At 37.2% G+C, this 14,521-nt stretch overlaps 1 protein-coding gene across 7 annotated transcripts in view; it reads left to right on the forward strand.

Moving 5' to 3' along the window:
• ANKS1B (ankyrin repeat and sterile alpha motif domain containing 1B) overlaps nt 1-14,521 on the forward strand; it is a 437,255-nt gene that overhangs the window by 55,988 nt on the left and 366,746 nt on the right. For 6 of the 7 annotated variants that reach the window (XM_071552016.1, XM_071552018.1, XM_071552019.1 and 3 more), the window contains exons 5-6: nt 5,040-5,115; nt 7,191-7,292. The exons of the other annotated variant lie outside the window; for it this stretch is intronic. In XM_071552016.1, coding sequence (XP_071408117.1) covers nt 5,040-5,115; nt 7,191-7,292 — 178 coding nt within the window. The remainder of the gene's footprint in view (nt 1-5,039; nt 5,116-7,190; nt 7,293-14,521) is intronic. 7 annotated transcript variants of the gene reach the window in all.

Raw genomic sequence — 14,521 nt, forward strand, 5'->3', positions numbered from 1 at the left:
ATTGGGAAAGAACAATATACAAAGTAAAATCTTTTGTGGTAAATAAAGTGTATACATTCACAAATATGAAAGGAATTTATCACCATTAAAGAGCTCCCAGAATGTTGAGAGATGATTATAGAATTAGCCTGTCTCCTATCACTCTGTAATTGTAAAGATGTATTTGTTTAAATGGGAAGTTTACTTTAGCCATGTTATCTTTCTCTTCGGTACTCCCTGAGCACTCTTAGTCATAACAAATACTTGGGCTAATAAAAGACAGCATTTAATTTTTTAATTAATTAGTCACACATTCACTTCCCAGGTCTATCCAATATCCTTCAATCTGAAATTATTTAATAGTGGGCAATACAAATCTGCTTCATCTCTTTATGTTGTGAAGTTTTCATTTAATTGGAGCATATGGAAAATACACAGGTTGGGGGTGAGCGATAGATTCTGGGCCCTCAGTTCACACAGTTCAGTGTGTTTCATGCAAACAGTAGTTTAGTAATTTTAAATACCTTAAAAACTTGGTGCCTTCTGCTTATTCTACTTTCATCTATCCCTGTTTGTCTTCCCTGTCTGTTCCAATAATGATGGCAATTTCTACTGCTTGTTGCTATAGTTCTCCTGCAAAAAGCTGCCCCCCTTCCTTTTTGGTGGCACTATGTGTGGAGGATATTCCATGAATCAATTCATAAAGCTACTATTCTGTCCTTGTGATTCTCTCTGAAATCCATATCATAACTATAGTAAACTGCTCATGAATAAGGACTAGACAAGTGGCCTAATTAAAAGCTCTTGCATATTTACATGATTTAAAAACAAATTTGTCATTATTAAAACCCTTGATGGTTCTATGTGAGCCTGCAAATTATATGCCAAGTTGATTTCTGTATCCTCGTGCTCCTACTGACAATGTCCTTCTATCCTTCCTTGCTTTGTGTGCCCATTGGACCTGTGTTTAGCTGTGGGCTACTTAGGGTAGGTACTGTTTTGTTATATGCTTAGCACAATTTGTACTCTAGTTATCTGTATTTCATACACAGAAAGCTTATGCCAAGGAATCAATATATAATCCATTCATGCAAACTCAAGTAGACTTTAGCTCACTGTATCCATGAAAAAATGCCAGCACTTTTGCATTAAGTATCACTAGGAAGAAATTTCCAAATCTAATGGTAGTGTTCACTTTGCCAGGAAAACATGATCCAAGGCACTGAAAGCTTCAGGACATAAAGCAGTGAATATTGTCTGTGTATCTTAAGCTCACTTACTGTAGTATAGACAAGAAGAGTATATTGGTACACAAGTTATAGTGAATAAGGTCTACCTAAAAGTTATGTCATGTCTTAAATAATATATTATTTGCAACTATATTTTTTAATTCTCATGATTTGTGTAACATGCTCTACTATACAAGAAAAGAACGTTCCAAACGTACTTCTACCTTCAAGTAGTAAGCCACATGTACATTAACAAAGACATAAATACTCAGCCACTCCTTGGAATTTCCCTTGACCCTGTTCATCCTGAGGCTCTGCATTTTCTCTATGTTAAAATGGAGTTTGGTAACTGAACTCTCTGGTAACAAGGACATTTCTGCCTTCTGGATAGTTTTTGGGTCGAGGGATCTGATTCCCTTGTTAGTTATTCACTATTACCGTGAAATCCTGCCTAGGGCTTTTAAGATTTATGTCAGTATTCATCTTTGTGACATCTTCTGCAGGATTACACATCTGCATCTTACAAGTATGCTTTCAATCTCCATATTATCGGGCCAATTTTAGTTCAGTTTTGTGGCAATATTTCCTTTCTTATTCAGGAAATCATCTTTATAGTATACAGATCATTGCACTGTTTATGTGGAGTTTATATGGAGTGCTTTTTAAATTCCTCTTTTGAGCAGACTATTTTTAATATGTATCTCATTTCAGAGATATGGCATTCATTAGATTTGTCTGATAGCTCAGAGTTATAAGGCATAAGCTGCTCCAGAATGCAGGACAGTGCAGAATGCCTGTAAAGCATTTCAAGATTGTGTTCAGATGGGACAGGAAATATCACGGGAGAATAGACCAAGAAACAAGAAACTGTATAAGGGAAAACCCTGGCATTTGGCTTTGGATTCCTCTGCCAACATTAAGAATTACATATGTAGAGGTGGCTTATGTTTTTGTACTCTCTTTATGTAAAGCAGAGCTTTTGGTTCATTGATACAGAACTGTCTTCTGGCTTTCAAGTTAGATTTGTTTGCCTTAGACATTTACAGGAAATTTCCTCTTCTCATGTTAGTTATCATTCCATGTTTTATGAGATATATGCTTTCATCAAGGAAAATATTACTTGCCTTTCCTCCAGTGGGGAATTTTGATCAATAGAAATAACTGCTGCCAGTGACAATTATAATATGAGGATCCTTCCATCCTTTAACTGAGTAGTCTAAGCATTGATCCTCTTCTTTGTCCTCAAAGCTGTTGGTTTAGCATGCCAGAATACTGATGTTTTTCAGTCTCAGATCATGCTACAGCAATGGATTCTAGATAGCTGTTGTCACTGAAGTATGTCCATTTTTTTCCAGTTAAAAATCTCCTCATTAGTACAGAATGATCTCTGCAATTTTAGTCAAGGTGGAGATGGTTTCCCTCTCTGCAGTTCTTCCTCACGGAACTAAAATTTAGTGTTCGGGCCTTCTATAACAATTGAACCTCTGTGGATTTCATTGTTGGTGTATACATCACTGAGTAGTATCTCTGGCACAATCACAGAATGACTGAGGTTGGAAGGGAGCTCTGGAGGTCATCTGAAGGTCATCCCTGTTCAAGCAGAATCCCATGGAATAAGTTGCCCAGGACCACATCAAGCGACTTTTGAGTATCTCCAAGGATTGAAACTCTAAAGCCTTTCTGGACACCCTGTACTAGGGCTCAGTCACCTGCACAGTAAAAAATGTTTCCTTGTACTCAAACGGAACCTACTGTGTTTCACTTATAATCCATTAACTCTTCTGTCACTGGACATGACCAAGTCTGGCTCAGAGTTCTTTATATCCTCCCTTCAGGTATTTGTACACATTGATCCTCTATATGCCTTCATCTGTCTAGGCTTAACAGTCCCAGCTCTCACAGCGTTTTCTCACAGAATATGTGCTCCAGTCTCTTGATCATTTTAGTGACTCCCTCCAGTAGCTCCCTATCTGTCTGGTACTGGGGAGCCCAGAAATGGACAGAATATTTCAAGTGTGGCTTCACAAGTGGTGAACACTCTTGACCTGCTGTCAACCCTCCTCCTTCATGACAGGGAACTATGTTAACAGGTCCATCCAAGAGTCTTGAGGTTTACTTACGTCAGTAAGTGACTGATCCAAAGGAAATGCTGTATCACACATAGAGCATAATAGTCTGTGTCAAAGTCTTTTTCAGTATTGCTGATGTCAAGCCTCTTTCTGTTATCAGAACTGTTTAGTTCAGTGACTTTTCTGTGAATTAGTTTTATTCCCAGAAATATCTGAGCTGCACTTTAAGTCTCTGTGCAACCTTTGTGGTTGCACTGTCGTTGCAGTTATCACATGTTGAAATCAATTGCAGTAACTGGAAATGTCTCGTAGACACTGTTTGAGTAAAGGATTCTGAAACCATCTGTAAGTAAATCTGAATATTTAGTCTTCTTGTTCAGAATAAGCCTGTGAATGTTCACTGGACTGTTTCTGAAAAATAGAAAGATTAGAAATTGTTTAGAGATATGCATTTCATATGTTTAGTCTCGCTGATTCCTTCTCCTCTCTGTTATACTGTCCCATACCTTATGCGTGGGATCTAGACCTCACTGAGCATTCTCTAGTTTATATGTCTATATACTAAGTATGAAGAAAGATAAATAATGAGTGTTCCTATTATAGACATAGGAAAGACTTTTCAGGCTCAATTGGTAGGGCATATATACACTTAAAAATAAGCTCTCACCCTGTGTCAGGATCTCTGATTACTTCTAAATATCCTGTCATTGCATTGCTGAAACTCTGACACAACTAATTAATTATGAGTCACTGTTTTGTTTCAGAGTTGGGTTGGGGTTTTTTTTGCATGTGTGTCTTTAAAGTCTTTCCACCATAGGAAGTATGACAAGGCTGCATTTGGATAAAATATAGGAAAATAAAGTTAAAGCAGTAAAACCTTTAACATTTGCCCATAAGTAAATCTCAAAATCTAATGTATTATTAAAAAAAAAAAAAAGAGGAGATAAGCCAGGTATTCAGTGAGATGTAGTAGTGCTTTAGCTAGTGCTAATGCTATTGTATGGAAAAGCATTCTATTCAGCGTTTTCAGTTCCAGTCAGCAGTATAAAATACTAAGGAAAGTAGCTTATTAAGAGAGGAAGTTCATTGTTCAGTACTGTAAATTTTATTTGAGCAAAAGTCTGCTCACAAAGAAATCTGCAAAATTAAGTTCACAAACATCTGAGATGGAATCTAAATGTTATAAACGTAGGCATCTAATGTTGTTGGAGATGCCTTAGGGTATGCAAAGCATCTGTATGAGGCAGATGTGAGGCAGATCAAATGGGAGCATCAACTGGATTATCAGCTGGGGGCCAGGTGGGATATCCTCAGGCATCTCTCACCGTGCAACTGAATTGACCTTCTAGGATGTGATTCAGTTTCAAATTAAAACATCTAATTGTAGATATCCACATGTAAGTTGTCTGACTGCTGAACAGCTGATATATTGATGATACTGATGATATTGGCCAGATTTGCACTGCCTATAATAGACAGAAATTTTACACAAATGCAGGCTTCTTAACTGGGAGCTGTATTACTTTCCTGCTACATTTTCTTATATGGTTATTAATTTTGTAGTAGAACTGGCAGCATTTTTGTTGTTATCTTGAATAGTGATAAAAAATTGCAGTATTTGTTCTTGCCCAATCGGTGTTTTTAATGTGTAGGTAAAATAGAGGGGAAAAAATAAATGCTTCTTTTCTTAATGTATTCTTTACAAAAAGATTCACTGGTATTTTAATTTGCATTTTAAATGTCACAATATTTCTTTTTCTAGACAGAAAAAGGGAGCGCACTGCATGAAGCAGCCCTATTTGGAAAGGTGGAGGTAGTTCGCATTTTGCTTGAAACAGGTAAATCTGAACACTGAAAAAATATCCTTAATTTTTCTAATCTGATGTGTGCCTCCTCAAGTTTTGGTTATACCAATTACTTTTATCACCCTTTGTAATCACATGTACCTCTCTTTAAAACACTGTTATTTTAGAATAAGAAATTGCTATACGCAGAGAACAAAGGGGATGCTTGCACTAAGATTCATAGATTCCATATATGACTCAGTGTATGCCACTGTATTCTGAGAATAAATATATTCTGAGAACAAAATGGCTACATGAAATTTTGTTATTCATTCTGAAAGGCAGCCAAGAATATTCTTTGATGTAGAGACCAGGATACTCATGTTCACATTTATTTCCTTCCGTTAGTTATCCCTAACAAAAACACCATCCTGCTTGCTCCTTCATTTCCTGGATTAACTTTGAGTGCTTGTGAAGAAAGGGGGAGACACTTAATCTCTGAGAATTGCATTTGTCCTGAAAGGACAGGAAAACAGGGATGTAAAGTCCAAACAAACCCATCTACTACATAATAAGAGTTTCAGAATTTTTTTGCAGGTAAATTGCTCTTTAGACAGCATCTTAGATAAATGAGAAGATCAGTGAAAATAAAAAGATCTAGAAATAACTTCTCACTGATATGTGGACTTCCGTTATGCTGAGGGATCTTATTGGTCTTTTATTATCACTGCAAAATATTGCAAAAGAAGGTATGTCCTAATCACAGCTCCTCATCTGAATCTCAACTAGTGTATACCTGAACTGAGATCTGTTTTCAGAAAACAAAAGTCGTTCCAAGTTGCTTTTCTATTTGGATGAATAAGAAGGAGGCTGAAAGGGATCTTCACCTTTTTATTTCCTAAAAATGGAAGGACTGGAGAATATCACGGAAACATAGGGAGCCCTTTAGACTACAGAAAAAGAACACTTCTTATAGATTAATACATTACAGCCTCTGTCAGCATATAATTGTAGAAGAAAGGACAGTAGAACATTCACTGTGGACTCCCTCAACCCCAAATGCTCTGCATTTCTGCAACACTCGCCATCTTCTGCTTTTTTACCTTACAATGCCCCTTTCTCTAGTTCTGCTTCAAAAAGACTCAGAAGATGTTAAAAGTTGGTGTGTCTGGCCTCTGAAAGTTAGCTGCCACTGCTAAATAGCGCAGCAATATTTTAACTTAATTTTCAGTGAGAAAAAAAGAATCTTTTATCACAAAACAGATTAGGAAACTATCCGTCAGGTTAGGAAATTATCAGAACTGCAGCCTTCTTTGGTGAATGCTTTCAGAACATGCTTATAAATCTTACTTCCTCAGATTTTCTCTCTTCAATGTCCAGAGAAGAATTTCACTTTGTTAGGACATTTCATGCCTTTAATTTTTATGGGAGTGCATCCAAAGTAAAAACCAACCTGAGTCTTCTACCATAAGGCAAACATTTTCGAGGTAGCCTCTACAAGACAAAGGTAGAGGAGTCATTCAGTATCATGTGCAATGGTTACAATCACAGTTAGAGCCCATTATTGTGTCAGCAGCCTGAACAGTCAGTGAGGACATGCTGTAGCTGTTCACAGTGCCCTTATGCTACACGTGCGTATTTCAGTCTATTCAGAGCAGAAATTTCAAAAATGATGTACAACTTTATTAACATAAAGTTAAAAACTTTTTCAGTATTGCTCCCAAATCACATAATGGTACTATGAACTACAAAGTCCCCAATGCATTAAAGCAGTTTGGAGAGGAATATAGGAAAAACATTCAGAGAATTTCTGGGGTTTAAAAAATGTTCTTTTCAGGATGTCTATTTCTGAGAAACAGTCTGTTAAAAGAATCCCAGATTTGGTTTAAGAAGCTTACTTTATATCCCTATGAGTTACAGAAACATAAAAATCATCCATGTCAGCATGTGAATTTTAGGCTACTCAAGCTTTAAACAGTATGCTGTACTTCAGCTGTACCGCAGCTGTTATTCTGCTACAGTTGTAAAACCTCTTGCTTTCAATTTGGCAGATAGTTGAGTCTGAGACTACATTTCTAATCCAAAGCACTTGGGGTTAAAAATTCCACCACAGATAATTTGTTTTTCAGGAATAGATACCACCATAAAGGACAGTTTGGGTAGAACGGTTTTGGATATACTTAAAGAACATCCATCTCAACAGTCACTCCAAATTGCAGCTCTACTTCAAGGTAAGTCATATTCAGTTATAAATTTTTTGGAGACAAATCAGAATAGCATGGAGAAATATTAAGGTTTATTGTAATTTCTGCTCTTTAAATATTTCATTATAGAAAAGAGCAGTCTTTTTAATTAAAAATACAGAATTCTTTTTTCGCTATTTGAATAAAAATAAGTGGTTCATTTCAGAGTAAAGCCTTTTGGTTTTTGTGGACCGTGGTAATTAGCATGCTATGTCACTTATAGCACTCTGTACATTCTTCATTATACAATAACATACTGTAATATTTCATTGCATTTCTATTAAGTTGTAATGACAACATACAATTGAAATGCTTGATTTTTTCATAAATAACAAGTATATGATTGGAAGATGATGAAAATTTTTCAAAACATTTCATTATATTTGTCTCATTTTCCTTACATTAAAAAAATAGTCCAACAAAAAATCAGACAGTATCACTTGTTATTATAACAGAAATAATATAATTTTTTGTACATTCATTTGTTCACTTTCCTCATCTTACTTTCATGGTGTAAGAGGGATGGAAGTTCATTGTTTACTTCAATTTTTTACTCTAGAAGAGTAAGGTGATGAACCATGGAGTAGGACATAACTCAGTGTTAAACATAATTTATTCTCTCCTATGGATTTTTTTCCTGCATCTTCAGATTAGTCTTTCATTAACTATGTTTGACAGAGGAGTTCCCTGCAGATATCACTGCTGCATTTCTATCTGAATTGCTTATTCCCACCTTTAAAGAAGCCATTTTAATCCATTTGAGGGTGGTTCTACACATGAACTAGATCATACTTCAGTCTCCCACATAACTGTATTTTATAAAAACATTTCCTAGAGAAAATGAGGTCATGTGGCCATCCAGTGTCCTTTCTTTTCTGAGTGGCTTCCTAACTTGGTGACCAGCTCCAGTAAAGTTTTCCAGTGAGATGAGGAAGTGGAGATACAAAGCACCTGTAAGCATAATGAAAATGTTTCAGGCTGGAGGAGAGGTATTCCTGTGAGAAGGAGATTCATATTATAGCTGAACTGAATTAACAGCTTGCCTTGAGGTCTCCCTCTCTCCATCCTTCCTCTTTTCCTTTGCCCTTTCTCTCATTTCCCCCTTCCTTTTCCAGTACTTCCACTTAAACAGTTTCCTTACATATTCCCCACTTACAGGAGATTTCAAAGTGACCTGATACAGTTCATGAACCAGTATAAAACAAACCATCTATTTATTATATCAAATATATTTAATAGTATATAAAATATTAAGAAATAATATTATAAACGTACTTTTTGTTGTTTTAATGAACCTGCTTTCTGTGTGATTCAGGTCCTAGAGTTAGCTCTGTCCCAGATATCTGGCAGAACCAAAAAGTGGGCAGGAGGATATGGGTAAGGAATGTAGGGCTACCCCCTGTCAGCAGAAGGAAGTTCCTCTTTTGACTCAGACTCAAACTTCAACCTTTATGTCCTCACTGAGCTGCAGCATAAACATACCAGCATGTAGAGGAACAGAGGGTTAATGTCATACTGAAACTTCTTCAGTGGCAGGAAAAGGGTCAGTTAGAGCTTCCACTGTCTTAGACATCCAAATCAAGATTCCTTCAGATAATAATCCAAGTTTTATCATTAAGTCCCATCACCAAATAAAGTAGTTTTCATTTCAGTGTCTCTTTATTTTTCCGTTTTCTCCTTAGTGTGATAACCTTGCAGTCTCAACCCCACTGATGAACTTTTTCTTCAAAATACCTTTGCTCTATGAATAATAAAGCACCTGAACCTCTCTCAAGGGTTTCTCATGTTAGTGGATCAGTACCTGCCCTCAGTTTTTACCACACACACACCGAAAAAAGAAATTTATCAATTTCCAGGCTTTTTGGTGCATTGTCATGAGACTTTTTTCAATTATGTTCCTTGAAAGTATCAAGATGACTGTTTAGTAGTTTCAGCTTGTATTAGTGGGATGATACTGTGCTTGTAATAAGCAGCTGTTTATTTTTGCTCTCTCTACCTTATAGTCAGAAGTGCTGTGCAAAGATGAAAAATGGTTACAAAGATGCCATTCTGACTCTTAAAGAAAATCTGAGGAGCCCCTTCAGAACTCCCTTAGAACCCATTTAGATTCTTTTCATCAGCAAAATATTCACTGAAGCTTTATCCATCAAAGATAAAGTTCGAACTGTGAGCTCAAGTTGAAAAATAAACCCAGGAGTGGCAAGATTCAGTACTGGCACTACTGATGATACAGTTGACCTGCCCACCTCTAAAAAGCCAGCTGAGTATATTCTTCACTAAAGTGTGGGTATTTATCCTATGGTAGCTGAAAAAAATCAGTGAAGCACTGGGATTCTGGGAATCCTGAATGTACTCTAATTGAGTTCAGTGGTGGATAATGAATTCCATGCAAAGAAGGGGCAATTACTAAGAGAGATTTAGTGGCTTCCAAATACATTGCCTTTAAAGCTGCTGTCTTCAGATGATTGTCTAGAGAAGCTTACATGACTCCTTCATGTAGACTTACAGGAAAAAGAAATTAAAATTATGATGTCAGACAATTACTGGCCAGATTTTGTAAGTTTCTTGCTAATTTGTTTTTTATGAAGACATAATGACATTGAATTTATTCTTTCACCTTGTTGCCAGGATAGATTTTATCTTCTAGCATTCTCATTAATTTTTACTGTTTTCCCCTTGCACTGTTATGAGTGTTACTGTACAGTTTATAGCATTAACATAGCATAATATTTGTCCCTGCAACAAAACATCAGTTTCTGAAATATGAAAACAAAGGCTGAAAGATGCATATGAGCAGCCTGGCAGAAATGACCAAGGAAATAGTGTGACTGGTATTACCAGGTAGGTTCAACACCCCTATATGAAGGGGGATAACTGATCTGTAAGAAAAGTGTAGGAGGAAAATGGGTTTGAGGATATTGATGAGAAACTTCTTTGAAGGAGATAAAGTCATTTATGTGTTTAGAAGCAGTTCATGGAGGCAGTAATTCTTACTCCATTGAGCTGATCCTAAAACCTACAGGGCTGGTAGCCACTTCTGAATGAATGTCCTGTCAGAATTTAAGAATTGTAAATATAAATTGCTCTCCCTTTTTAAAAAACGGATATTTAGAAAACTACTTTTTACAGTTATAGGTTTAAAAGAAACAAAACCATTTGTTGGTAAGGTTTTAGAAGTGATCCTAATGTTTTTGTGATCTTTACACCCTTACTCACTATCCCAAGAAAACTACAGTCAAAGTTTCTGCAAAAATATTTCTTTTGTGTTTGGCAAATGTGCTCTTTTTTGAGATGTTGGTGTGTTGTACGATAGATGGAAAATAAATTAAATAGCCATTTTAAAGAGCAACATGAAAAAGGCTGAGTAAACTATATGCTTCCTGAATGGTTTTTTTACTGTCCATTTATTATAGATGGAATTAATAGAAATGACAGTTTAAGTTTTAATTCTATGTCTTTCATAGATGTCACTTCATTTTCTCTATCTTGCTCAGGTCTGAGTTGCATTGAACTCACTTAACAGTACTTATTAGAGTTTAGATTCTTAATTTGATAACGAAGAAGTAGTTGTATAGGCACTATGTACCCAAAGAGCAGAGAATTTGGATACTGTGCCAAGTAAGGCCAAGCTCCTGAATGCATTTCATGGGTGCAGTGAAACAACAGCATTCAGTGCTGAAGCAGTTAACAGTATTGCCACTTAGGGCTTTATAATTAGGCATTGAAGATAAAAGGGATGTTGCCAATGCTAGTAGGCCTAAAATTAAACCAACCAGCTGTGTTTTAGTTGTAGCACATGTGAACATGACGCAGGTGCACGCTGTACTGTCTTTCAACTCTTTCTCCACAGCTCACTGTGCTCTCCATTGGAATCTTGCTCTTTTACTATTTTTGGAAGAAAATTTCTTGTTATTATGAAAAAATGAGAAAGTAGATAAACAGGGAAAATGGCATGAGCCCCAGGAAGGCACAGTAAGCGCTGCTGCATGGACAGTGTGGAGAGAGGTGCAATGGAAAGCTGTTTCCTCTCCTCTGCTGGAGCTGCTTGGACGGAAAAGGCACAAGTAGCTGCAGAACGAGGCTCCTTTCTTCTCCTCTCTGCTAAAAAGCTTTGGTGTCATTAGCACTGGCTTTCTTTTGTGTATTCTCACTCTCTCTCCTCTCTTTCTGTGGACAATTAGATCTTCCATTCCCAGGAGTGCAGGAGGCCAGCCTCACTGAAAGGATGGAATAAGTTTTCAGTCAAGGATTTAATTACAGCTGTGTAGGGTGAAAGCAATTTAAGTCTCTGGATTTGTTTTGGTTTGGGTTTTTTTGGTTTCTCTTTGTTTGTTTGTTTTCTGGGGACTTCTCAGCTCCTTTTATAGGCTGTTGTGCAAAAGCTATACAGTATTAACTGTGGTCCTGAATTAATTTAACTGCTGATGTTGTGGCAACTGAAAATTTAGCTGCACCCTTACCCGTTTCAGAATCATAGCAATACTTCAGTACATGTTTTTGTTTAACCTCCCTGATCATGTACAAAAAATATCTACTGATTTCAGGTTTCTCTGGGATTAAATTAAATTTGAGTCATTCAGAATTTTCCTCTGAAATTTAGGAGATTGAAGTCAACCAGCTTCCATCTCAGCTCAAGTCTGTCACCTTAGCAGACCTGACAGTAGTTGCCAGTTTTCTGCTACTGCAGCTGCTGTAAAGAGAAGGAAAATTGGGTTGTGAAGGCTCAGGTGGGCTCCTTCCCAGGGGAGCAAGTGAGCTGTTTGGGGAAGAGATTTTTAAGAGTTCCGAGGCTGGGGTAGGATTCAGTGGAGCTGAAGATCCTCAGCCAGGTTTTGGAAGAGCCTTGGGGAGGGCAGAGGATTTTCTGAAGATTGCTGCCCTTCAGGAAGATGTGAAGGAGAAGTAAGTGTGCCCCTGCAGGTGTATCATCTGTGGAGGGTAGTCGTTTCTAAACAAGTTTTGTTTCAGTGATCTAGTTACTTGGAGAGTCTTCTATTTGAAGAGGTGAGTGTTCAGATTTTTATTCTAATCAGATGTGGCCTTTTTGGGGGTTTTTTGAAGTCTAAAAGGCTTTTTGGTCTCCTTAGGGGAAATTGGTCTAGAAGGAGTTTATATGAATCCACTCCATGGGATGGCTGACATAAGGGCTGAATACAAAAGGGAAAGGAGCTCATACTTAATTTGAAGTAAAATAATTTGAAGAAGTCATTTGTGGGGATTTTTTTCTATTATAAGTAAAAAGTTCTCTGACATGAATGTAGCCATTACTCTAAAAGCCAAGGTTTGTAAGTAAAGCAAAAACCTTAGCCATCTCACCCTACTGAGAAATTAAGATCTAAGAGGAGCTGAAGTTAAAGCAAATTGTACTTTTACTGTCCCTGAAGTCTGTCGCAGCTCTATCTGAGGTGGGCTGCGCTCCCCTCATAGTGGAGAGGCAGCTGTGTTTCTCTGCTTATGTGATCATTCTTTCCCTTCCGCTTGGCTTTGGCCTAACGGTGTTACAGAAACTGAAAAGGCTGGAGTTCCAGCTCTTTGAACTTTGCAGAGCTTGTTACCTTCTTGAGTGATGTTCTCCACTGTTCTTATTTCCACTGCTGTGAGGCCACTTTTATGCTATTACTTTTTCTGCACTTTACCCTATTTAGGTTGAGTGGGGCTATGTCAAAATCTGGTAACTACAGAAAATAATTCTACTAAGCAGGCAAATTTTTTGGAATTCTTAGTATTAATCCTCAGTGACCTGCAATCTTCCATTTGGGTAAACAGAAGTAAAATGGTCCATTCTTCCCATTAGGAATATGACAGGTTGCGTCCCAAACAGCCTTATTGCAGGAATGATAGGTTTTTCTCTAAACTCTGTGAGACCACAGCTGGGGAAACTGTTCTTGTCATTAGGTGGTATAATAATTCACTTAGCTTGCCCTTGTTCTGAGTTACCTTTTTAATTTTAAGAAAAGTAATTCAACCTGAGCAGCCTCTCAAGCACAGCAAGTCAGAGCAAAAGGTGGTAACAGAGTCGCCTATTTCCAATAAGTTTGAGCAGACTTTGAAGACAAGTTTCTAGTCAGCTGTAGGTGAATAGAATTCAACTGCTGGTGAAAACATCAGGTGTTTGTGTGTGCTTTGTCTTTGGCTCTTAATATAGCTCAGCTGCTTCTCTGCCAATATTGTGAGTATGTACATATTTGCTTAGACTATGAGCCTCGCAGTTGAGTCCCTGTCTTGGTCTCCCAGGTATCTGGTAGACTTTGCAATAGTATAAAACCAAGTTATGAGTACAAGTCTCACAGGAGTCCAGATTTTTAAGGATTGCACTCTTACAAGGATGGCACTCTGCTGGCCTTTTTAAACCTCTTACACTATGCCTTCTGTGAGCCTTTTGTAGGAGTTTTCTGGAAGGAACTTTGCATTTTTGAAAAGTAAGTATTTAAGACTTATGTTGAACTAGCCTCAGAACTAGCCTCCAGCAGGTAAGTGCATTGGTCCAGAAGTGGGGCCTGACAAAGAATAAAAATATTTTAAACCCATGGTATTGTATGATTATGTGACAGCAAGGCTAAAGTCCTTCACAATCTCCACTTGTTTCCCCTCCTAATAATAGCTATATTGATCTGTTGATTCTAAGACTCACACCTGATAGAACTTCATTTTAGGTTTGCTTTTGACAGTTGCATAATTACCAAGCAAGTATTTTTAGGCACAAATTGAATTCCTCTTTTCTTTGGGTCTGGCTTCTTTCTCCATCTTGCACATTAACTTGACAAATACTATAGCTGACAGAGCTGGAAAACACTTCGGAGCATTTTGTCATGCTCCTAGTTTTCTCACAGTCTCTTACAACTCATCTTTTCTTCTTTGCTTTTAGCCTCACACAAGAAAAATTGAAGTGCCCATGTTCTTATGAAGAAATGTATGACAGATTATTCAGGGGACTATTGCCAACCATCAAACTTAATATATGACACTTTCAAATCATACATTTAAAACACAATGCAATACAAAAACCCCCTACAATCTGCAAAGCATTCTGAAACTGCATGCTGTTCTATGCCATTTCCAATTTCAATTTCTTGGATATCTATTTTGTCACAGATTGTATTTGGGATTTGGGATTTTTTATTTAATCATGAGTAACAGCAAGCTAAACAAGTGCATTGTAGACTGTAGAAATTAAATCAGGGAGATTTCACTCCCCAGAAATTCCTTAGTCCTTCTAA

The sequence above is a fragment of the Pithys albifrons genome, chromosome 3 (assembly GCF_047495875.1).
Source record: "Pithys albifrons albifrons isolate INPA30051 chromosome 3, PitAlb_v1, whole genome shotgun sequence".
Classification (NCBI taxonomy): Eukaryota; Metazoa; Chordata; class Aves; order Passeriformes; family Thamnophilidae; genus Pithys; species Pithys albifrons.